Source organism: Carettochelys insculpta, chromosome 1 (assembly GCF_033958435.1).
Source record: "Carettochelys insculpta isolate YL-2023 chromosome 1, ASM3395843v1, whole genome shotgun sequence".
NCBI classification, from domain to species: Eukaryota; Metazoa; Chordata; order Testudines; family Carettochelyidae; genus Carettochelys; species Carettochelys insculpta.
Window position 1 is genome coordinate 28,582,306 of NC_134137.1, and position 25,285 is coordinate 28,607,590.

At 44.7% G+C, this 25,285-nt stretch overlaps 1 protein-coding gene across 1 annotated transcript in view; it reads left to right on the top strand.

Annotated features, from left to right (window-relative positions):
- The window catches only part of TYR (tyrosinase), a 95,046-nt gene that overhangs the window by 40,889 nt on the left and 28,872 nt on the right, over nucleotides 1–25,285 (top strand). The window contains exon 3 of the mRNA XM_074981462.1: nucleotides 761–908. Within this exon, the coding sequence (XP_074837563.1) occupies nucleotides 761–908 (148 nt within the window). The remainder of the gene's footprint in view (nucleotides 1–760; nucleotides 909–25,285) is intronic.

A 25,285-nucleotide genomic window follows, 5' to 3' on the forward strand; every position in this document is an offset into this window, starting at 1 on the left:
TAATTTCTCTATGGCTATGTCTATACTAGAGAGTTTTGTAGACAAAACTGGGGTTTTGTGGGCAAAACTCTTGGAGCGTCTACAAACAAAATGCATTTTGCCGACAGAAACTTTCAACAAAACAGTTATGGAGACACTCCAGAGAGATCTTCTGTGAACAGAGTGGGTCAAAAGATTGATCTGCTTTATGTGTAGATGCGATCCATCAAGTGAAATTTTGTCAGAACATCTCTTCTGACTAACTTCTGTAGACAGACGCTTCTAGTGAAGACAAGTATCACAGAGGTAGCCGAATTAGTTTGTAACTTCAAAAACAACAAGAAGTCCCGTGGCACCTTACAAACTAACAGATATTTTGGAGCATAAGCGTGTATTTGCTCATGAAAGATAGTGTAGATATAGCCTATATGTGTGACTAAAGTTACTCATCTGCACACATATGTACAAGATTGAGTTGTTAGAATGCTTTTTAACAGCCAGAAACATTGAACAAAGAATTAAAAATATTAATCAATTAACTAGTTTGTGCTGTGGCATACAGCTTTACTTTTATGGCAGTAGTTTTAATTTAGTTTCTTCTAATGCCATCTCTGATGTGCCTTCCAAGTAACTAGTGCTCTTTCTTTAAACATTTATCTTAGTATTGTACTAAAGAGATGAACATAAATGAACTCTAAGTAGGTACTTTGAACTTCTCTATTACTGAAAGAATAATTATGCACAACTTCATATGAATGTATGATTTCCTCTTCTCATGTAGGCTTTGCCAATCCACAGACCGGAATTGCGAACATATCTCAAAGCAGTTTGCATAATGCTCTTCACATCTATATGAATGGCTCAATGTCCCAGGTACAAGGATCTGCTAACGATCCTATCTTTATCCTTCACCATGCCTTCGTTGACAGGTGAGTTTGACTTTTCCTTTGTAAAACTGGTCTATTTTGTGTATTTTAAATGTGCTTTTCATATTGGTAGCAAACTGGATAATTTAGATTCTATTAAACTTACGATATTTTCAGACATATATAAATGAGTGTTTCTTTAGTATGTTTGACAGCAATCATGTTGCAATTTTCATACTTGTATGAATGCTCATTGTGTTAATAAGGATTGAATAACCAGACAATATTACTATTGTATTAATAATAATTCAGGTATTTTATGATTAATAGAAACTTATTCAATATCAAGGAGTCTGGGTCAAAAATATGATTTACTTTACAATTGCTTGGATCAGAATGAGCCATTCTTTCAATTCCAAATATTACATTTGTTTGAATCAATCATTCATCAGAAAAAAAAAACTTCTATCAATTACTCATAAACAAAAATGTTAAAATCCAGCTTTTCAGAGTGACACACAAGCGGGTGAATGCCTTCAGCTGGAATAAAGAGGGCCTGTAATTGTACAAATAAAAAGAAAAGCACACAGAAGGAAGCCGTGTTCTTTAGAACCAGCAGAAACGTGTCAGAGCTCGATGTTAGATGTCCAAACAATGGACAAAGATTATTGGATTATTTTTCTCTTTGTCAGGGTTATGGCCTAGTGGATGGAGGGAATCTTTAGACTTGATGTATCTTGGTTTTAATAATGCTTTTGACACAGTACCACATGCCAATCTCATAAGCAACCTATGGAAAATATAGTCCAAATAAAATTACAGCAAGGCAGGTGCACAACTGGTTGAAAGAATGTTCCAAAGAGTAGTTACCAATAAGTTGGTGTTAAACTGGGGCAGGGGGGATATATCTAGTGGGGTTGTGCAGGAGTCAGTCCTGTGTCTGGTACTACTCCATTTTTTCATGAATGACTCAGGTGATGAAGTGAACAGTATGCTCTTAAAACTTGCAGATGACAACAAACTGAAGGTGAGGGGTTGCAAGCACTTTTGAGGACAGGATTAGAATTCAAGATGTCCTTGATAAATTGAAAGATTGGTCTGAAACTGACCTAATGAAATTCAGTAAAAATAAGGAAAAAGTCAAACACATAAAAACATGGTTACTGTCCCAGTTACACGCAGTTTTTAAGAGTAGGCTTGACAAACAATTGTCAGGGATGTTTATAGCTCTGGATCCTGCCTCAATGCAGGGGAACAGACTTGATTGACTCTCAGGGTCCTTTTCTTCCCTACACTGCTATGATTTATGTGACTTTCCAAAATATGAAAATGAAATGTTTGCCAAAATGATTTTATAAATACATGTGGCTACAAATGTCCCTACTATGGTATTGCTAATCATTTGGAAAGAACAGAAAGCAAGCTAGAATGAAACATGGCCAGTTAATCAAAAGCCAACTGCAAAATCTTAAACATCAGATGAGTAACGCTTTCTAAATAGTTGAAATTTACCAGATTCTTATCAGGTGTACAGCTGCCCATGTGGTTCTGAATAGGAGCAATGGAAAATGGCCAGATCTTTGTCAGCTCTCCATGTGCTATAGATGTAGACACTCTGAACAGTAGCAGAGACATTGAAATAGTGTGTCAGCAGATTTGGGAAGGAACCAGAGGCTCCTCTCTTGATGTTGATTTAAATGGTTTCATGGATGTCAGTGGAACCAGGCCAGCCTTACATCAGCTGAAGATCTGGCCCTAGAAATTGTAACCCCTCCCACCCCCCCGCAACACCCCCCAAAGAAAAAAATCCAGCTCATCAAGTTGAATGGATTTTTCAAGCCCCGATCTCTTTGACACATCATACTCTAGCTCATGGTTTCCCAAACTGGAAGACATGCCCCCATGAGGGGGGAGTGAGGAAATTCGGGGGTGGGAGGGCTGAGGTGACCCAGCCTCCCCTCCATCATTTCCCCCTCCCAGAGAAAAAGCTGCCCTTTGCTTCCGGCTCTCAGCCCTTGCCATTTTACATCAGCAACCTGGCACAGCCACTATAAAAAGCAGGCAGCCAGTGAACACCCACATGAAGCTAGCTGCCTGTTGCAAAGGGGAGTGAGTGCAGGTTGGGGAGTGGGGAGGGGGAGGAGGAGAAGGATGGAGTTAGATGGGGACTAGGGGTACCTGACATTGGGGGAGGGGAGGGGCTTGAGAGGCTTGGATGACTGGCTTGAGGGGTTCGTGGGGTTTGGGCAGCTGGCCCTGGAATTGCAGGGCTTGGGTGGCTCAGGCTGGTAGGCAGGTGGCTGGCCCCAGCAGTATGGAGCTCGGTCAGCTTGGACAGGCGGCTCTGGCAGCACAAGGCTCTGGCAGGTGGGCGTCTGCTGCAGGCAGCTCTAGCTGCTGGCATGGGGCTCAGGCAGCTGGCCAGCTGGGGCTGCACCAGGCACCCACAAGGGACCAAGAAAAACTATTTTTACTGATTTTTAATTTCAAATAATATTTTTATATCAAGTTTTTGTGTTTTTTTTAAATTATGAATTTATTTTTTTGTTAAAATGGGGTTGGATGATAGTAAAGAAGATGTGGGTGTGTGTGAGGGTTTCTCAAAAATCAAAAGTGGGGGGTGATGCTGAAAAGTTAGGGAACCACTGCTCTAGCTGGAGTGGAAGAGGTGAAAAAAATAAAGCTAGGAATCATGTATGTATTAAAGCAACTGCAACCCATATGTCCTCCCTGACAACCGTAACTGCCCCACTATCCATGGGACAGGATTGTTTACATGACTCCACAACCCTCAACGCAGAAGACCAGTGCCCCGTCCTTCAGTAATTTCAGATATTATTACACACTTAGAGCTATGGAGTCCCCCCGCAGGTGGAATTCACCTCACACAGTGTGATCAATGTATCAGATTAATCCCACTGAGATCAAGATTTACATGTTGCATAGGACCTCATGTTGAATTCCCAACCCCCACCCCCCACCCAGCTATTCAGAGCCTCTGGGAGCACTTTCCAAAACTGTGATTATTATCAATTTTCTGAAATTAGACTTTGCAAAGAAAACATCATTGGATCTTATTGGTATTGGTGAAGTAAATCACATCACACAAATGTGAAGACAATTCAAAAGCAATGGTGCAACCACAAGCTATCTGCTGCAGAAGAAGGCTGCATCTACACTACACCATAATTTCAAAGGAGCTTATTTTGAAATCCATCTTTGAAATAATAGCCTTTGAAAATGCACATCCACACACACAAAGTGGATCAAATTCACCACCCGCTATTTCGAAGTAGCAGCCTGGCACTTCAAAAGGAAGCATCTACACACCCATGGCTCCTATTTCGAAATAAGAGACCAGGAAATACCGTGGATGGGGATCGCATGGCTGACAAGCCCTTCTGGGGCCCGCAGCTGCTTTAAAGGGCCCCTGCCAATACGCACAACTTGCACGAAGCTCAGGGCTACCAGGCTGTACACAGCACACCCTTTGCACAGAGCTGAGCCACTGTGGAGATCCTTATGGATCCTCAGCAGCTCCCCTGGCAGGATTTCCTCCAGGCCATGGTCAGCCTGATGGCAGTACTGCTGGTGTCCATCCTCCAGCAGCACCGCAGGGCCAGGCCCCTCCTGCAGGTCCTATGCCTGGGCCAGTGACGTCACCACACCCAGATGCTCCTGTGATGCTGGGGCTTGCCCACCAGCACCAACTTGGGGGACCAGCTTGTGCTGGGGGACTGGGATGACAACTGGTGGCTGCGCAACTTCCACACAGATGTTCGAGGAGCTCGCCTCAGCCCTCCAGCACTGGGACACCAGGATGCAGCCCACACTCCCCCCTGTCCATGCAAGAGGGTAGCCACTGCCCTCTGGAAGCTTGCCACGTCAGACAGTCACTGCTCCATCAGACATCAGTTCAAGGTGGGCAAGGCCACCAGCAGGGCAGTCCTGATTGGGGAAAGCCAGGCCAGGGCTATGCACCACCTGGGGGAGCATCTGGCAAGGATGAGGAAGGTGGCCCTGCATGGAGAGAGGGAGGGGGGCCCTGAAGAGGGATGGGTTCCATCCAGCCATGCACTCATGGATGCATCTGTCTTGCATCCCATGCAGGTCATACAGGCAATCAACATTCTTCTCCTCTGTTGGGTGGTCAGCATCAGTGACCTGCCAATAGCCTTCACCAGCTTTGCAGGCCTAGCTTTCCTCAACTGTTTCAGTGTGCAGGATGGCATGTACATCACCATTTGGACCCTGGAACACAGCACCATCACCTTTATAAACAGAAAGTGGTACCATTCCATGGTCCTCCAGGCCCATGTCGATGCCTGGGGCTGGGTCATGGATATGTGTGTGGGATGGTTGGGCAGGGCCCATGAGGCCCAGATGTTCCAGAACTCGTGGCTCAGCTGCAGAACATGAGGAGGGGACCTACCTCCCCCCATGGGACCTCCCAGTAGGAGACATCATCATGCTCCCCTACATCATGGCCAACGCTGCATATCCCCTGAACCCATGGCTCAAGATGCTGCATACCCCCTGAACCTTGGCTCATGAGGCCCTACACAGAAAGCATCAAACCATCCCAGGATGTTTTTAACAAACACCTGAACCACGCAAGGAACACTGTTGATCGGGCATTCGGGGGGCTGAAGGGGTGATTTAGATGCCTCATCATGAGGATGGAGGTTAGCCTGCCAAATGTGCCTGTGGTGGTTGTGGCCTGCTGTGCTCTCCATAATATTGTGGAGACAAAAGGGGAGCACCCAGGGCTGGGCCACTGAGCCCGCAGCCAGGTACAAGCAGTCACCCACAGCCATATGCCACCGGCAGCACAGAGACGGGGTGCATGTCAAGGAGGCCCTAGATGAGGCCTTCACCCGCAGCCCACAGTGACCCCCACCAGCCAGCTCGTGACCAGACACACACCCTGAACCCTCACCTCTCACCACTCCCTTCCACCAAACAATGACACAAGAGTGGGGTAGAACTTGAACGTTAACTTTACTGGCGTAAATAAAAATTTCATGTTTAAAAACATGTAAACAAAACGAGTGCCTATAACTATGTACAAGGGGGAACCATATACAAGAGAGATCAGGCAGGGGCATTGGGGGAAGGAACCAACTTAGAATAGGGGCCTAGGGTGGGTGAAGACTCAGTCATCCACTAGGATTGAGGGCTGGGAACTGCGGCGACTGCAGGAGCCCCTACCGCCCTGGGTATGGGGACTCCACTGGGACTAGGCTGGGGCTTGAACAACAGGAAGGGAGGGGCATTGGGTCAGGGTATGACAGCCTCAAGGTCGGCGGAAGGCATGGAGGGGATGTGGGAGCCGATGGGGAGGGAGGGGCCTGAGTGCCCTGGACGACACTGATCACCAGCCACTGCCTGAGTACCAGGGAGGTGGGAGAGTGGGCAGGAGCAGGACCCCAAGGTCACTGGCCACACCAGGAGCAGTGGGGGGAGTGCTGTGGGGCAGGCCTGTGAGAGAGGAGGAGGTTGGGTGAGGTAGGTGGCCACAGCCTAGGTCAGGGTTTCCAGCCTGTCCGCCACTCGCACCCACAACTCGTGCTCCATTGCCAGCCAGTCCTGGAGAACAGCAGTCATCTCCCACAGGATGGCCCTGTTGGCGGCCACCTCCTCATCCCCTCATTAGTTGCCCATCACCCACTCCGCAGGGACAGGGGCTCCGGTGCAGTGGCTGACTCCTGGCCCTCAGAGCTACAGGCTGGTCCCAAATGGGGCTGGGGTGGCTCCTGGATGGCGGACCTGTGCAGACAAAAAGAAATGGGGGACAGCCCATGAGTTCTGTGTCCTGGTCCTGGGGCCGGGGCCCCTGCTCTGCTGGCCCGCCCCCAGCCCCCCTGCTGTCAGATGTCCAGTGGAGCCTCCTATGATCCTGGGTGAAAAGGGGTTCCTGCATGGTGAGGGTCAGGCCAGGTTTGCCCCCCCGCCATTCCAGGTGTGTGGACTGTGAGGCTGTGCAGGGGCAGGCACTATGTGTCACATTAGCCTGTGGCCCCCTGCCACCTGCAGCAGGTTGAGGGGTCCCCATCCCACAGCCCTGAGGCATCTCAAATGCCCCATATCTACTGGCTGGTACCTCCATAAACTTGGGTGGTGCCTGGCTGGAGGTGTCCCAGCTCAATGTTCCAGAGGGGATGGCGATGACAAAGGTCCCATTGCTGCAGGGCCCTTCTCCTCATGCCCGGCCTCAGTCCCCTGGTCCCCCATGCAGTTGCTGGTGGCACCTGCAGGTCCCAGCCCCTCATCTGTGGCTGCCTCCAGCTCCTCCTCAGTCTCCATGGGGGGACAGTGGTGTCCAGGAGGTGCTCCGGAGGTTGCACCTCATTCAGCCCTCAGAGGCGATGGAGCTCCTCATAATGTGGGCACAGGGTGGGCCGTGCCCCCTACTTGTTGGCGGCGTCCCGGGCTTGGTAATAGGTGTGCCAGAGCTCCTTGACTTTTGTGTGCATGTACTCAATGTTTCTGCTGGGTTGCCTCTGGCCAGTGAGGCCCCAGGCCAGCTGGTCAAACACATCTGCATTGTGACAACACACACTGGCCTGTAGCAAGCCCGCCTCCTACCCACACAGCATGAGGAGGGGCCCCATTTGTGCTGGCGCTGGCTGGACTGCTGGGACACCTGGCTGGGCTCACCAGAGGTCTCTGGGGAGGCACAGGGCTCCTGGCTGGCCAACATGGTTGGCTGGGGGTGGTTGTTGCTGCAGTGTCATCAGAGAGCAGGCGTGCTGTAGGGAGCTCATGCTTCCCTTGTTTGTAGCACACTCTCAGCTTCCTGCCTGGGGTGACTGAGTAGCTATATCTTTACACATAGCCAGCAGTAACCAGAGCCCCGTCTGGGCTGACCAGAGTGTGTCTGGGTTCCTGCAAGCTGCTGCCATGGCAGACCTGCCACTTTGAAATAACAGGAAGTGGAGCATCTACACATATCCTATTTTGAAGTTACACTTTGAAATAGGAGTCTAGTCCTGTCCCGGGAACAGAATAAGGACTTTGAAGTTGGGCCCCCTTACTTTGACCGTTATTTCGAAGTAATGTATAACATGTGTAGATGCTCCATGCTTAATTTTTAAGTAAGCCCTAACTTTGAAATTCATTTTGAAGTTCATTGCTAGTGTAGACACGGCCTAAATGATACCATCACTTGCTGCTAATGGTGATGATGCTGCCTTTGCAGAAGTGACAAAAAATACATTAGCATGATTAGGGTTACTTAGCAGCCTTATCCGTGACAGATTAATCATGCTTTTAGTTGCAATTAATAAGTAGGTGACTGATAGGTAAGTACAGTACATTTAAAAAAACTGTTTCTCTCCTACATAGTCTACGGGCTGTGGAGAATTGCTTTCTGAGAGGCATACAGGCGTAAAAAGAATACAATAGGAAGAGAGAACAATAATTATTTCAGCAGTGGGAAAAGTTTTGTCTCAGCTTTAACTTTTGTGCTTCACTAAAAATGCTTTAGAACTCTGATTGCAATGACACTGCTGGATCTGTGGGCTTTTATTTTTCACTCTCTCCATTTAAGGACTTCAATAGGAGTACCCTAAGCACTGCATTATATATACAAGCAAGCAGTCATGTAGCACTTTAAAGACTAGCAACATAATTTATTAGGTGATGAGTTTTGTGGGACAGACCCAGTTCTTCAGCTCTCTAGCCCTACCAGAACAGACTCAAAACATAAAGCACAGAGGTCCAAAAATTATCAAGGTTGAGAAATCAGAAAAATTGTTATCAAGGTTGGCAAACTAGATAGAAGAGCAGAGAGAGGGGTTGTGGGGCGGGGAAGTAAGTGTTAGGTCAAGCATCAATGTATGTAAAAAAGAGTCCTTATAATGGGTTGGGTAATTGCTACCCCTGTTCAAACCACGTGTTAATGTGCTGAATTTGAGTATGAATGTTAGTTCTGAACATTCTGTAGATGGCTGATAAAGTCTCTTTTTTCCAGACCACAAACTCTCAGGTCTTTAACAGAATGGACCCTCCATTAAAGTGCTGGCTGACAGGTTTGTGTATTTGGAGATTTTTTGATACCTGCTCTGTCTCTATTCATTCTTTGGTGAAGAGTGTTTGCAGTTTGCCCAATACACATTCCTTGTGTCTACACAAGCCCCTTCCTTTCAGAAGGAGCATATTAATGAGCGAGTTTGAAATATGCTAATGAGGTGCTGCTATGAATATGCAGCACCTCGTTAGCATAATGGCAGCCACGACAATTCAAAAGTGCGGCTTTTGAATCACACGCTGCCTGTGGAGATATGGACCCCCCAGTTTTCGAAACCCCTTTCTTCCTATCTAGTGTTAGAATGGCCGTGGCTGCCATTATGCTAACGAGGTGTTATATTCATAGCAGCACCTCATTAGCATCTTTCAAACCTGCTCATTAACATGTAGACCCAGCCATAGTGTGTGGTAAGTGCTGACTCATAATGGCATATTTGACATTAGTTGAGGAACAGGAGAATCTGCTCTGTTACCGGATTATTTAGTAAAACATCAAGGCTACGTCTACACGTGCACCCAACTTCGAAATAGCTTATTTCGATGTTGTGACATCGAAATAGACTATTTCGATGAATAACGTCTACACGTCCTCCAGGGCTGGCAACGTCGATGTTCAACTTCGACGTTGCTCAGCCCAACATCGAAATAGGCACAGCGAGGGAACGTCTACACGCCAAAGTAGCACACATCGAAATAAGGGAGCCAGGCACAGCTGCAGACAGGGTCACGGGGCGGACTCAACAGCAAGTCGCTCCCTTAAAGGGCCCCTCCCAGACACACTTTCATTAAACAGTGCAAGATACACAGAGCCAACAACTAGTTGCAGACCCTGTATATGCAGCACAGACCCCCAGCTGCAGCAGCAGCAGCCAGAAGCCCTGGGCTAAGGGCTGCTGCCCACGGTGACCACAGAGCCCCGCAAGGGCTGGAGAGAGAGTATCTCTCAACCCCCCAGCTGATGGCCGCCATGGAGGACCCCGCTATTTCGATGTTGCGGGACGCGGATCGTCTACACGTCCCTACTTCAATGTTCAACGTCGAAGTAGGGCACTATTCCCATCCCCTCATGGGGTTAGCGACTTCGACGTCTCGCCGCCTAACGTCGATTTCAACTTCGAAATAGCGCCCAACACGTGTAGACGTGACGGGCGCTATTTCGAAGTTACTGCCGCTACTTCGAAGTAGCGTGCACGTGTAGACGCAGCTCAAGAGACCTGTGTGGTGGTGACCTATGGAAGGGAGATTATTTCAAAAGGCCTGTATTGCAGGTATCTATAAACTGTGATACCAACCACTCCTCTGTAGACCTTCAGGCCCTTGTAGAGACACAGAACAGGATGATGATGAAGTGCTCAACTGTTACATTTTGGGGACCACAGAAGTAGGGTAAGAGATAAGGTTTAATTGATTTTACATAGAAGCACATGATGCACAGTGGATACAGGTGGTGCTCTGCTCCAGCGCAAGCGTGAGTGAAGTCTATCAATGAGTGCAATCAGGAAACAAGTCTAATACACTGCGAACCATTGCACCAGCCAGTGCTGGTTGATGGTGCTGTGCAGTGAAGTACCCAGATGTGTGTCAGTCTTTTGATGCCACAAATCTCTGAGGTGGCCTTGCAGATGGCACCAGGCAGGGTCATGGCTTGCATCCCTCCACCTGCTGGTAGAGAACATGACAGCATGATATGCTGGGATGGCTTTGTCAGTCCTGGTGACATAGTCAAAGAGCAGCTGTGGGTGCAAAACTGGTTGGAAAACAAAACGTAGAGTGTAGTCATTAATGGTTTGCAGTTAAACTGGAAGGGCATACTGAATAGGGTCCCAGAGCAATCTATCCTGGGCCTGGTTCTAGAGGAGAGGATTAGAATTCATAAAGATCTTGACAAACTGGAGAAACATTTTGAAATAATGGGATGAAATTCAAATTAGGACAAATACACAGTACTAGACTTAGGAGGAATAATCAATTGTGCAGTTAAAAAATGGGACTGCCTAGGCAAGAGTACGGCAGAAAGGGGTCTGAGGTTGGATCACAGGCTAAGTATGAGTCAACAAGGTAATACTGTTTCCAAAAAAAAACTGGTATTAGTGGGAGTCATGTAAACAAGACCTGAGAAATAACTTTTCTGCCCTATTCAGCACTGTTAAGATCTCAACTACAGTACTGTGTCCAGTTCTGGGCACCACACTTCAGGAGAGATGTGAACAAACTGGAGAAAGTCCAGAGGAGAGGAACAAAATAGGACAGATCTAGAAAACACAGAATGGGTTGAACCTCTATTCCAGCACTCCATGGTCCGGCAGCATCCCTGGTCTGGGCCTAATTTTATTTAGCCTGATGTTCATTTATCATAGAATCCTGGAGCTGGAAGGGACCTTAGGAGGTCATCTAGTCTGGCCCCCTGCAGGATCAACCCTAGCCAAATCATCTAAATCGGCTAAATCATCCCTACATTGGGAATAAGGGTTCTTTTGAAAATGGGGTTTATTTTGAAACAGCCCCATCTACACTACCTTTTTTGTGTTCAAAAGAATCTCTTTCAAACAGATTATGCAAATGAAGCAGGGGATATGTAAATTAGCACTTCATTTGAATTTCCAATATCCTTCATTTGCATTCCTCTTTCAAAAGAGGAATGCAAGTGTGGACACAGCTAAAGTGTTGGTGATGCTGCTAGACAATATTGGCCTGATATGGTTCAGCAAATTCATTTATTTGGCACCAGTCAGGTCCTGAGGGTGCTGGATTAGAAAGGTTCAACTTGTATATCAAAAAAGATGGAACAATTGTGTTTGTTGAGTTTCGAAAAGAGAAGACAGAGGTAGAACACAGTAATAGTATTTAAGCATGTCAAGGTTGTTACAAAGAGCAGGGAGATAAATTGTTCTCCTTAATTATTGAAGACCAGACAAGTAGTAATGGGATTAAATTCCAGAAAGAAAGATTAAGGTTAATACATTAGAAAAAACTGCCTAACTGTAAGGGTAACAAAGCATTGGCACAAATTAGCTAGGAATCTCTGTCATTAAGAAGTAGGTAAGACAAACACGTGGCAGGAATTGTCTAGATAATATTTAGTCCTTCCTCTGTTCAGGAGATTGGACTAGATGACCAACTGAGGTTCCTTCCCATCCTACATTTCTATGATTGCATGAAAAAAAAAATAATTGTTGTTTCCAGGGCTGATTGAAAACGTTCAGTGAATACTAAATTCAGCAAATATGAGGGATTTTAGCTTTGCAAAGCAGTCCTGTTAATTGATATACTGACTATTCAAGGACACTCAACAGTCAGCACAAAGGGACAAGGAAGGAGCCAATCAGAGAATTAGGAGCAACTGCGGAAGCAGCTTAAGTGTGGGCCTTCTGACCCTGATAAGGTCCCCCATGTATTTTTTACATTTCTGAGCAGACATTCTTTCTGCTGTGCTGATTGGCTGTTAGCTTCAACCCCCTCCAGCCCCCTCTCCTACAGGCTCTTCACCTCAGCCTCATTTCAGAATTGCCATTGCTCAGAGGAGAAAGTGGGCCAGTATGGGCTGATATGGCATACCAGTAATAGCCAGTCACGGGTACAAGTCCATGCACAGCTGGTGTGAAAGGGCTGTCATGACAGTGCTTTAAGGGACTGACACAGCAGCACTTTAACATCTCTGCCCCGTTTACTACCCTCCTCCATTTGCAGCCCCCGCAGAGCTGCTGAATCCTACTGGCAGGGCTGCTAACATGGGGAAGGGAACAAAATGAGCAGCTGCTCCAGGGCCTGGAGATTGAAAAAAGTCTGGGGCATCCAGCCAATGCTACCGTAGCAGCTGTGGCAGCAGCCAGGAGCCCCAGGCCCTTAAAATCGCCACAGGAGACCCCAGGCTCCTGGGCACCATGGCAGCAGTGGCTGTGCAGGGCTGGCTGGGGGATTCTGGCCTCAGACCTGCCCCTTCCACCTGAGTCACTGTCCCATCTAGGAGCCCAGAGCCACTGCCAAGGCCCATTATCTCCCTTTACCCTCCTATTCCTCGACTCCCCCGCTCTGTCCCTCTCATACTCCCTATCTCTTTGTCTTTCCACTTTACCCCATTTAACCCTCCAGCCCCCTCCACAAAAAACACAGTGGAACTAACATATCTGCTGCCAGCACATTATTTGCTCTGCTTGTGTCCTATATTCCTTCCCGCTCCACAGTGGCTTCCTGGTTTATTGAGACTGTAAGCTTTTCAGGATAATGACTGTTCGAGGTCAGTACACTGCCTAGGACAATGGGGTATTGCTCTTAGTTGATCTCTAGGGACTATGGTAACAACCACGTTACATAACAAGCTATTCAAGAGCAAGATCTTGAAGTTATTGAGGATAGTTCTCTGAAAACATCCACTCAGCAGCAGTCAATAAAGCAAACAGATTGTCAGCAATCATCAGATATATATTGACTTGATATAATCCATGGTATGCCCACATCTTGAACACTGAGTGCAGATGTGGTCATCTCAGCTCAAAAAATGTGTATTGGTATTGGAAAAAGTTCAGAAAAAGGCAACAACAGTATTAGGAGTTTGGAATGGGTGCCAAGTGCGGACAGATTAAAACTACTAGGACTTTTCATCTTAGAAAAGAAGAGACTAAGGGGGTGGATATGATAGAGGTCTATTAAATCATACCTGCTGTGGAAAAAAGTGAATAAGGAAAAGTTATTTATTTGTTCCATAACAAAAGAACTAGGAGTCACCAAATGAAATTAATGGGCAGCAGGTTTAAAACAAAAGGAGGTTTTACATAATGAAATTCTTATTCACACAGCACATAGTAGGCCTGTGGAATGTCTTGCCAGGGGTGTCGTGAAGACAACAGCTTTAACATGGTTCAGAAAAGAGGTACAGATTCATGGAGGTTAGGTCCGTCAATGGCTATTAGCCAGGATACATAGGAAAGGTGTCCCTGGCCTCTGTCAGAGGCTGGAAATGGATGACAGAAGAGGGATCACTTGATGATTAACTCTTCTGTTCACTCCCTCTGGGCCATCTGTCATGAGCTCCTGTTGGAAGACAGGATATTGGGCTAGAACTATGGACTTTTGGTTTGACCCATTATGGCCGTTCTTATGTTCATTCCCAGTTTGTCATGGAGAATTCAGGTACAGAGAGAGTTTAAGTGACTTTCCCCAAGGTCACACAAACTGTATACCAGAACAGGCAACTGGCTCAAGATAACCTGAATTGAGCACCTTAACTACAGTGGTTCAAAAGGGATTGTACAATATTAGTACATGGATTATCAGTCAATATTTATAAAGTCCTGCAAAGATGGAAAGCACTAAGTAAATGCTATGTTCTGTCACATTTTTCACTCCATGGAGGCTCAGTGAGAATTATATTGCTTTGTCAGATATATTGACAAAAATGACATATGTGGCAAATGATAGTGTCTGGAACTGCATGAACTGTGGTTTGGAATCTTGTCTCCTAGACAAAGGTAGGTCAAGAGGCAACTATTAATAAATACACCTCTACCAACAGTCAAAGTAAACTCATAAATTACTATTTCATGTCAAGGATTGTGCAGCAATGGACGAGATATTGCACTGATCTATACAAAGCACAGTTGGACCCGAGTGTTTCAGAGAGACTGATTGAAAAACTGAAACAGATATCTCCCCTGAGCATCGAGAGCGAGACTGATATTTCAAAGGAGGAAGCAGAAAAAGCAGTGAAATGACTAAAGGACAACAAGAGCCCTGGAAATGATAAGATCATGGGAGAGATGATGAAATACAGTGGAGAAAGCGTGACTCAGGAAGTACACCAGCTATGTAATATAGCATGGAAAGAAGGAAAGGCACCTAAGGAATGGACAAGATCTGTGCTAGTGACAATACCCAAAAAAGGAAGTACATTGGAGAGCAAGAACTACAGAATGATTGCCTCAACGAGTCATCTAGGCTGATGATGATGATACTGATTGAGAGACTAAGATTGCAGATAGAAGAACATACAGCAGACGAGCAAGCAGGGTTCAGGAAAGATAGAAGTACCATACAGCAGATATTGGCACTAAGGCTGATAGCGGAGAAAGCTCAACAAAAGAACAAACACATATACACTTGCTTCATCGATTTTCAAAAGGCATTTGACAGTATAGATCAGAAAATGACTTGGGTGGTGTTGGAGTCATACAGAGTGGATAGCAGCTGATACGGTTGTTGAAGGATATCAATGGCACGCGGAGGCAGCGGTGAGAACATGCAGGGAGTTGGGAAGTTGGTTTAAAACAAGTAGAGGTACGAGACAAGGAGATCCAATATCACCAAGTATCTTCATCACTCTCTCCAGATGTGCGATGGACAGGGGATCAAGGAAGAGGGAGAAGGGATATCTGTGCATGGGAAAGGAATTAACAACTTGAGTTTCATGGATGATAAAGTTATCATTAAGGAAGATGAGGAGAAGCTAATGAAAATAGTGCAGGTGTGACACAAAGAATGGAAGCGCGAAGGACTGATTATGAAAATCAATAAAACAAAAACAATGGTATTTGGAGTTAAGGAAATAGAAAGGAAGATCAGCGTCAATGGTGTTGAACTAGAAAATATAGAGAAGTTCACATATCTGGGGAGCAACATAATGTATAATCTAGACTGTAAGAAGGAAATAGCAACCAGAATAGCAAAAGCAAGAGCCAGTTTGAAGGCGATGGGTAATATCTGGAAAAGCAAAGCAATTAGCTTAGGAATGAAGCTGAGCATCTTGAAAAAGTGTTTATTCAGCAGCATGTTGTATGGATGTGAGACATGGTGATATGAAAGATTCGAAAAGAAGAATATTGGTGTTTGAAAGGAGTTGTTATAGAAAGATTCTGAGAATAGGATGGATGCAGAAGGTCACCGATGAGAACTATATAGAAAGATACAGCTGACAGAGAACCTGCTGCAGAAGGTCATAAAACGGAAGCTACAACTATTTGTGCATATTTTCAGAATGAACAATGAATTCAAAAATCAAGACCCCGGTATTCAGCATAATGGGTGGTTCAAATAGGATAGGCAGAAACCACAGAGAATGGGCAGATGATACAGTAGATTGGTGCAGAGCTAGTCTAATGAAACTAAACCACTCCACACTGGACAGGGAAAGATGGCATGAAATAGTGAGAGACGCATCAGACACCAACGGGCGCTGAGCCCACAGTTATTGATGATGATGATGATGATTTGTCAATCCATGATCCCGATCTGTCTGTGTCTGGGATGGTTAGCTGTAGATTGTTCCCAGCTCAGGCTGCATCGACACCACCAGACAATATTGATTTTAAGTCAATTAGCCCCATTTTTCCAAGTACCTTGTCCTCACTGTAAATTACATTAGCTGAATTTTTGGAGCACTGAAGTCAACATAATATCAAAATCCTAAAATCATAGTAACTGTAGTATTCAGTTTGAATTTAAAATTCTGAATGAAGGGTAGTAAGAACATGCCATGTCTTTCAATCAAAGTCATTAGCCTCCAGACAGATGCATGAGTGGGGGTGGGGGTCAGAGGAAGGTTTAAAGATTGAGTCTCAGTCAAGGAGAGGGCCAGAGCTGACAAGTTCTCTTCAGTCACAGAAGATGTGGCCCATTTTCAGCAGTTATTGTGGAGTTGTGAACACTGAGAGGAGAAATCAAGTCAGTTCAATCAAGGGGAACGTGGCCCATTATCAGTAGCTAATGTGGAGGTGTGAAGGAAACCTCCTGGAGGTTTCTCAGGAGTGGAGAAACTGCTTTTGTAATGGGCCAACCACTCCCAGTCTCTGTTCAATCCTTAGCTGACGGCGTCAAATTTTCAAATGAATTGGAGCTCTGAAGTTTTTCTCTTTGGAGTTTATTTTTGAAGGTTTTTGTTGTTGTAGGACCTTAAAACATCAGCAGAGTTAGAGAAAGTACAACACATGACCTATCATCATTTAAGACCTGAATGCTAAGGTCAATAGAGACAGCACAAACATCAACTGAGAAATGGGAAGACCTGAGTTTGGCACCATTAATGAAAATGAAAAGAGGGTAGTTTGTTTCTATAATATGAGTGATTTTAATCATCAGCAGAACCTTGTTTCAGCATTGTGACATTCAAAAGCTAGCATGGTGTTCTCTAAATCGTAGCAGCAGGAAACAGATTGACTATATGATGATCGTTGGCAAATGGCAATGCTCACTGACAGATGTGGAAATAAGAAGGGGTGCTGATGTTGGCAGAGACCATCACCTGTGACAGCCTACATCAAGCTAACACTTGGAAATGTGGGTCAATTGAACAAAGGGCATAGATGTTACCACATTGACAGGAATGTCCCCTGGAATACAGAAAGCTTTTGTTCTGCAATTAAAGAACGGGTTTCAGGCACTTGCAGACCTTAATGAAGAAGAGCATGCAGATGAAGGGATCAACAAGAAGTGGAACAAAGTAAGAGCAATATATAAACAGAGCAGTGAAGTCTCTGGTTATAGGCAGAAGAGAAAGATGCAGTGGATTACACACACAACATGGAATGCCATGGAAGCCAGATGAGCCCTGAAGAAGAAAGTTTCAGACACAAAATCCCAGAAGCTAAACAACAAACAAATACCATGAGCAGTATAGCAAGGCAGACAGGGAGATCAAACACCTTGTGAGAGCAGACAAACATTGTACTGACAATCTGGCAAGAGAAGAGGATGCAGAGGACTGCAAAGAATTGCTGAATGTGGAGCCACCTAAAGAGGAAGTACACAACCAGGAGGCAGAAGATCTTGATATCAACATACACATCACCATTAAGGAAGAGACCATTAAAGCCATCAAAATCTGTAAAAAATGGGAAATGTCATGGCAAGGACAACTTGCAAGAAGGCGGCCATGTCTACACTAGCCGAAAACTTCAAAATGGCCATGCAAATGGCCATTTCGAAGTTTACTAATGAAGTGCTGAAATACATATTCAGCACCTCATTAGCATGCAGGCAGCCGCAGCACTTCAAAATTGACACGGCTCATCCAGGCGGGGCTCCTTTTCGAAAGGACCCTGGCAACTTCAAAGTCCCCTTATTCCCATCTGCTCATAGGAATAAGGGGACTTGGAAGTAGGTGGGGTCCTTTCGAAAAGGAGCCCCGTCTGGATGAGCCTCGCAGCAGCAAGCTGCGTCAATTTTGAAGTGCCGCAGCCGCCCGCATGCTAATGAGGCGCTGAATATGTATTTCAGCGCTTCATTAGTAAACTTTGAAATGGCCATTTGCATGGCCATTTCAAAGTTTTTGGCTAGTGTAGACATAGATGAATTGTTCAAGGTAAATCCTGACTCAGCAGCATCTTCCCTGGCTCCTTTATTTACTTCAGTCTGCGAAAAAGTGCCAGCAGAGTGGATCAATGGGGTTATAGTGAAGATATCAAAGATCGAAACTCTCAGTGATTATAATACCTGGTGTGATGTCACACTTTTGTATGTGTGAAGCAAAGTATTGTGTAAGATAATATATCCAGTGTATATCAGAGGCAGCTGATAGCGTTCTAAGGAAAGAGAAAGCTGGTTTTCGAAAACAGTTGTAATGCCGACAAACCCAGGTTGCCGGCACTAGGGATAGAATCTGTGAGCATAGGGTCTAAAGCCCTGCACTGTACCACGTAAGCTAAAGGTCATCTGGCTCTCAGCTGAGGCTGTAGAGCAGAGACTTTACTAACCCCAGGTGAGGCCTCAGTGCCTCTGGGTACTACACAGTGTTGAAACACAGACTAGATCTTCACTTTACAAAACACAGTAGAACTATGCTTAGAATGGCAATGGCAATTCTACATACATTTCACGGGCTTTGAGAAGGCTTTTACAGCATTCACAGGACAAGCCTTTGGCACGTTCTGTGGGCAGAATCCCTCTCCGTATAATCAATGTAATCAAAAACATCTATTTCAACTTTGCAAGAAGTGTTGATCACAGTTACCTCAGTGTTGAAGTACAAACAGAAGTACATCGGGAGTGTGTCATGTCTGCAACATTGCCATCAACCAAGCCAGTACAGTGTACAACAAAAAACATACTAAAAGACATTATAAATACATGCTTCTCATCCCTTGAAAACTGGACTTTGCAGTTGATCTTGCTTTCCAACCCCATATACAAGAAAAAAGAATTCAACACTCCATTCAATCAGCAAATTGGATTGAAGATCAACTGCAATAAGACAAATATCATGACCAGTAATATTGACTCACCATCGCCACAGATAGAGGATTATGTTCTCAACAATGTAGAAGCATTCACATACTTGGGCAGCATCACCAGCCAGGATGATGGAACAAGTCAGGACATGCAGAAAAAAAAAATCAGTAAAGCCAGGAACGTGTTCAGGATCTTAAATACAGTCTGGAAATCATCAAAATACAACACCAAAACAAACTCAAGATTTATCAGCACTGCGTACTTTCCAACATCAGAATAGCAATAAGATGGATGCCTGAAAGCAAGTAAAAATGAGACTCCCTGAAAACAATATGGCAAAGAGCTGTAGAAACCAAGCTGAAAATCTCGTGGCACAGCCAGGGAACCATTGAAAGACGTACCAGAAACAGACAGGAGTAGACAAGCATTGTTGCTGCCCTAAATGCCAGAAGCATAAGGGGAACATGAGAATGACTGATTGCTTTGGTCTCTGCTGCTGCCTGATTGGGTATGTCTGTTTTCAATTGGTGTCTGCTTGACTAGTCAGTCCACAATTCTAGTGTTCATATCATTGAGGTTCTACAGTATTTTGAGAAGGTGTTATGCTTTAAACAAAGCACGTTAGATCGTTTATAGGGGGAAAGGCAGTATGCCACACTTATTGAGAATATAACAATAGCATATGCTTTTCAGTCACACGCACATACACAGTCCTGCCAAACAATGTTATAGCTACCAGTCCAGAGCCTGGATCAATCTAGTGGCCAGCTAGATTAATCACAGAACAGGAGCAAGGCTTTGTTGGTCATGATCCGATGCTCTCCTGGAGTTGGTGGCAAGACGAACCCAAAGTCCCATGGCAAACTGTCATCATCATCATCATCATCAATAACTGTGGGCTCAGTGCCCGTTGGTGTCTGATGCCTCTCTCACTATTTCCTTGATCTTTCCCTGTCCAGTGTTGAGTGGCTTAGTTTCTGTAGACTAGCTCCACACCAATCTACTATATCATCTATCCATTCTCTGTGGGGTCTGCCTCTCCTATTTGAACCACCCATTAGCTGCGTCTACACGTGCACGCTACTTCGAAGTAGCGGCACCAACTTCGACGTTAGGCGGCGAGACGTCGAAGTCGCTAACCTCATGAGGAGATAGGAATAGCACCCTACTTCGACGTTCAACGTCGAAGTAGGGACCGTGTAGACGATCCGCGTCCCGCAACGTCGAAATTGCTGGGTCCTCCATGGCGGCCATCAGCTGGGGGGTTGAGAGATGCTCTCTCTCCAGCGCCTGTGGGGCTCTATGGTCACCGTGGGCAGGAGCCCTTAGCCCAGGGCTTCTGGCTGCTTCTGCGGCAGCTGGGGATCTATGCTGCAGGCACAGGGTCTGCAACCAGTTGTCAGCTCTGTGTATCTTGTGTTGTTTAGTGCAACTGTGTCTGGGAGGGGCCCTTTAAGGGAGCGGCTGGCTGTTGAGTCCGCCCTGTGACCCTGTCTGCAGCTGTGCCTGGCATCCCTATTTCGATGTGTGCTACTTTGACGTGTAGACGTTCCCTCGCTGCGCCTATTTCGATGTTGGGCTGAGCAACGTCGAAGTTGAACATCGACGTTGCCGGCCCTGGAGGACGTGTAGACGTTATTCATCAAAATAGACTATTTCGATGTTGGCTGCACGTGTAGACGTAGCCATTATGTCAAATATCAGGGTCTTGATTTTTCATTCATCATTCATTTTGCAAATAAATCCAAATAGTTGTAGCTTCTGTTTTATAACCTTCTGCAGCAGGTTCTCTTTCAGCTGCATCTTTCTATGTAATTCCTTACTGGTGACCTCCTGCATCCATCCTATTCTCAGAATCTTTCTATAACAACTCCTTTCAAATGCCAATATTCTTCTTTTCGAATCTTTCATTATCACCCATGTCTCACATCTGTACATGCTGCTGAATACACACGTTTTCAAGACGCTCAGCTTTGTCCCTAAGCTAATTACTTTGCTTTTCCAGATCTTATCACATTCAAACTTGCTCTTGCTTTTGCTATTCTAGTTGCTATTTCCTTCTTACAGTCTAGATCATGTTGTGTTGCTCCCCAGATATGTGAACTTCTCTACATTTTCTAGTTCAGACAACAGTGATCTTCCTTTCTATTTCCTTATCTCCAAATACCATTGTTTTTGTTTTATTGATGTTCATAAACAGTCTGTACTGCTCTCTCCAGATGTGTAATGAAGATACTTGGCAATATTGGATCTCCTTGTCTCATACCTCTACTTGTTTTAAACCAACTTCCCAACTCCCGCACGTTCTCACCGCTGCCTCTGCCTTGTCATTGATATCCATCAACAACCGTATCAGCTGCTATCCAGTCCATATGACTCCAACACCACCCAAGTCACTTTCTGATCTATAGTGTCAAATGCCTTTTGAAAATTGACGAAGCAAGTGTATACATTCTTGTTCTTTTGTCGAGCTTTTTCCGCTATCAGTCTTAGTGCCAATATCTGCTGTATGGTACTTCTATCTTTTCTGAACCGCACTTGCTCATCTGCTATATGTTCTTCTATCTGCAATCTTAGTCTCTCAGTCAGTATCATCATCAGCACCTTGCCTAGATGACTCATTAGGCAATCGTTCTGTAGTTCTTGCACTCCGATGTACTTCCTTTCTTGGGTATTGTCACTAGCACAAATCTTGTCCATTTCTTAGGCACCTTCCTTTCTTTCCATGTTATATTACATAGCCGATGTATTTCCCGATTCATGCTTTCTCCTCCATATTTGATCATCTCTCCTGTAATCTTATCAATTCCAGGGCTCTTGTTGCTCTTTAGTCATTTCACTGTTTTTAGTACTTCCTCCTTTGAAATATTGGTCTTGATCTCGATGCTTGGTGGAGATATCTCTTTCAGTTCTCCAGTCAATCTCTGAGACACTCAGGTCCAACTGTGCTTTGTACAGGTTGTTGCAATATCTCATCCATCGCTGCACAATCTTCTCCCTGTTCATGAGCACTTCTTCATTCTCATCTTTGATCGCCATCTGCTTCGGTTGCCATTTCCTATTAACATTCCTAATTGTCTTATATACCTGCCTGGTCTTATATTCACTGTAATATCTCTCTATAGCTTCCCATTGCTTCTCTGACCATTTCCCCTTATCCTTTCTGGATGCTTTCCTTACCTCATTGCATTTCACCCTATATTGCTGTTCTGCCATCTCAGAGACATCTCTTCAGATCTTCAATGCTCTCTTCTCTTGAACCAACTTCAGTGTCGCCTGGGTAATCTACTTCTTATTGATCTTTTCTTCTTCTGGGACAGTCTGCTCAATTGCCTCTTTTATAGCAATGGCTATCCCTGCGACTCTTATCTAGGTCTTTTTCTGTGGTGATATTCTTAATCTTCTCTTCGAGCACTGCTCTGTATGCATTCCTTGTTTCTTCTTCACATAGCCTCGTTACATCTCTTCTTGCCTTAAACTGTGTCTTACATTTTCTTTTGAGTTTTATCTTGATGTTTGCGATCACTAGACTGTGGTCTGAGTCTATATCTGCTCCTTGGGAAGTTTGGCATTGCTGTACTGATGTTATCCATCTTCTTCTTATCAAAAATCATATCTATCGTATTCTTGGACTTCCCGTCATTCGATCGCCACGTCCACTTCCTACAGTCCTTTTGTTGGAATCTCATGTTGCAGATCACCACCTCATGCTCTGTAGCACACTCTAGTAGTTTCTCACCTCATTCATTTCTTTCTCCATATCCAAACCTTCCCATGACTCTCCCCAAACCTTCATTATCTGTTCCAACCTTTGCATTCCAATCTCCTCCGATGATCAACACATCTGTCTTCGGTATCTCCTCCACCATCTTTGTCAAGTCTTTATAGAATAGCCTGATCTCTTCCTCCATACTGTCTGACCTGGGTGCATACATCTGAATGACTGAGATGTTGAATGGTTTTGCTTCAAATCTTGCTGCTATCATTCTTGCACTTACTGGTTTGTATCCTAATAATGCTCTTCTAGCTATTTTGCTAAGAAAGAATCCAAGTCCTGCTTCATGCTTTGTTTAGTTTCCTGACCAAATGACCTCACAACCACATATCTATCGTGATCCCGTCCAACGCATCTCTGCCAGTCCAAGTATGTTGCATTGGTATCTCTCCATCTCCTTCCAAAGCAGCTCTAATTTTCCAGTACCCCACAGCGTTCGGACGTTCCGTGTTCCAATGGATAGCATATATGTTAGCTGTAGTTTTCTTTTGGTAGCCAACTTATCTACCCAACCCCAGTCACTCGATTGGTGTTGCGGGCCCTTTTTATCCAGGTGATGGCGAAGCCAGGATTTTTTATCATTTAGTTATACTGGCATCAGATTTCATTAGTATTGTTGTTTGTCAGTCAGTGCATTGACACACATCTGAGCAACCCTCTCCTTCCTCCAGGCTTGGGACTGGCATGGAGCTCATAGAGGCTTCATGGTGGAGTTCATGGCAAAGCACCCTGCTTTTATAATTCTTTTCTCCACTGAAGTCTGCTGTGTCAGTCTGTGACTGGTATGTTATCTTTCTGAGACCAAACGTTCTCAAAACATCTCCAAAAGGCTCATCCTGAAATCAATTGTCCTTAGGCATGCCTGTTCCATGCTTTAGAGTCGTCAGTCTGCAAATCCAATCACTTCTTGACTGGGGGTATGCACTGATGGTCCTTCTCTGATGCCGTGAAGTCTGTCTTCACCCATGCCTCGCCCCTCCTTTCTTGGTCATCTGGCTCTGGGGATAATCTTCACACCTTTTCTCAGCAGACATACCACTTTCACAAGTAAACAATTCTTACAAGGACTCTCAGAGAAAAGCAGAGTAAAAGGCACTGTAAATCAAATAATTAAGGCTTCAGTCTTCAACATCACCCTGTAGTCTCGTTAACATAAACATAATACCAAAACTCTGTCTCTTTACCTACTAATCTTTGCTAACCTCTAAAACAAAGAGACATATATTCAGTTAAAGAACTTAATCAACAAAATCAATGAACTGCTACATGTGTTAATATGCTACCTTACATTGCTACATTGTTAAGCCTAAAATTGAAAGTTTCAAGAGAATAAAACTGAGGATAAAACTTTCAACTCCAACAAAGGTACTTTTATGACTTCCATTATCACAGAATCTGAGCACTTCACAATCCTTAATGTGACATCCTTAATGTTCCAAAACATCCCTGGAAAGAAGGGCACTGTTATTAATTCCCATTCACAAAGGCCAAACTGAAGCACAAAGAAATTAAGTGGCTTGCCCATGGTCATGCAAAGCAGGAAATCATACCCAGGTCTCCCAAGCCACAAACTAGCACCCTAACCACTTGGCCCTTCTCTTCATCTCAATTTACAGTATCAAACTAAAGACAGGCCACAGGAACTCACCCTGTCTTGTGCAGGAAGTGAGATTAGCAGTTCTGGCCTTAAAACACTGTAAATTGGTGAACACATCCTTGGGTGAGTAAGGTCCATGTAAATGAATGTCCCATAACATTACCACAAAAGATAAGACTCTAGTTTGATGGAGCTGGGGCAGTGATAGAATGGATTACTGTCTCTGACACATATCATGCAAACAATTAGTGGTTTTTAAAAGAAAAGGTTACTTTGACCTCATACTCAGTTGAGAGAAATCTCACTGTGAGTAGAGAAGAGAGCCATCTCAACAGTACAACCGATCGAAGCAAACTCTAATGAAGACACCCATTGTGACACTGAATTTCCTGCGCAAACACCTTGGCAGTGATAGCTGCCATAACTGTTCAAACTATAAAAAATATAGGAAAGCACGGTATTTTTCTCACCCACATGCAGGCAACATCTATTCAGCAAAAAGAAATAATCACTTTACTGTCATAGTTGTGATTTATATGCTTACAGGGCCTCATGCACCCAAGTAATGACAATCTCAAAAGAAATGAATTACAGAGCACATAAGTACAATCCATAGAGGCAACCCAGCAATCTCTAACCATCCATTTTTAATGTACTTGAATGCTATATTGTTATCTTTCTCTTCAGGGGAAGCTAGTTATTAAACTCTGGAGCAGCTGGCATTTGTACCATCTCTTATTTCAAGTGATTTCCCCTCCCATTTCTCCATCTCCCCTAGGTGGAAAATGTGGCTTTGGAGAACCAAATAATTATAAGACCTTTTAGAGGATGATTCTTAAATTAACAATTTATTCATGCAACTCATCATCCAACTTATAAATC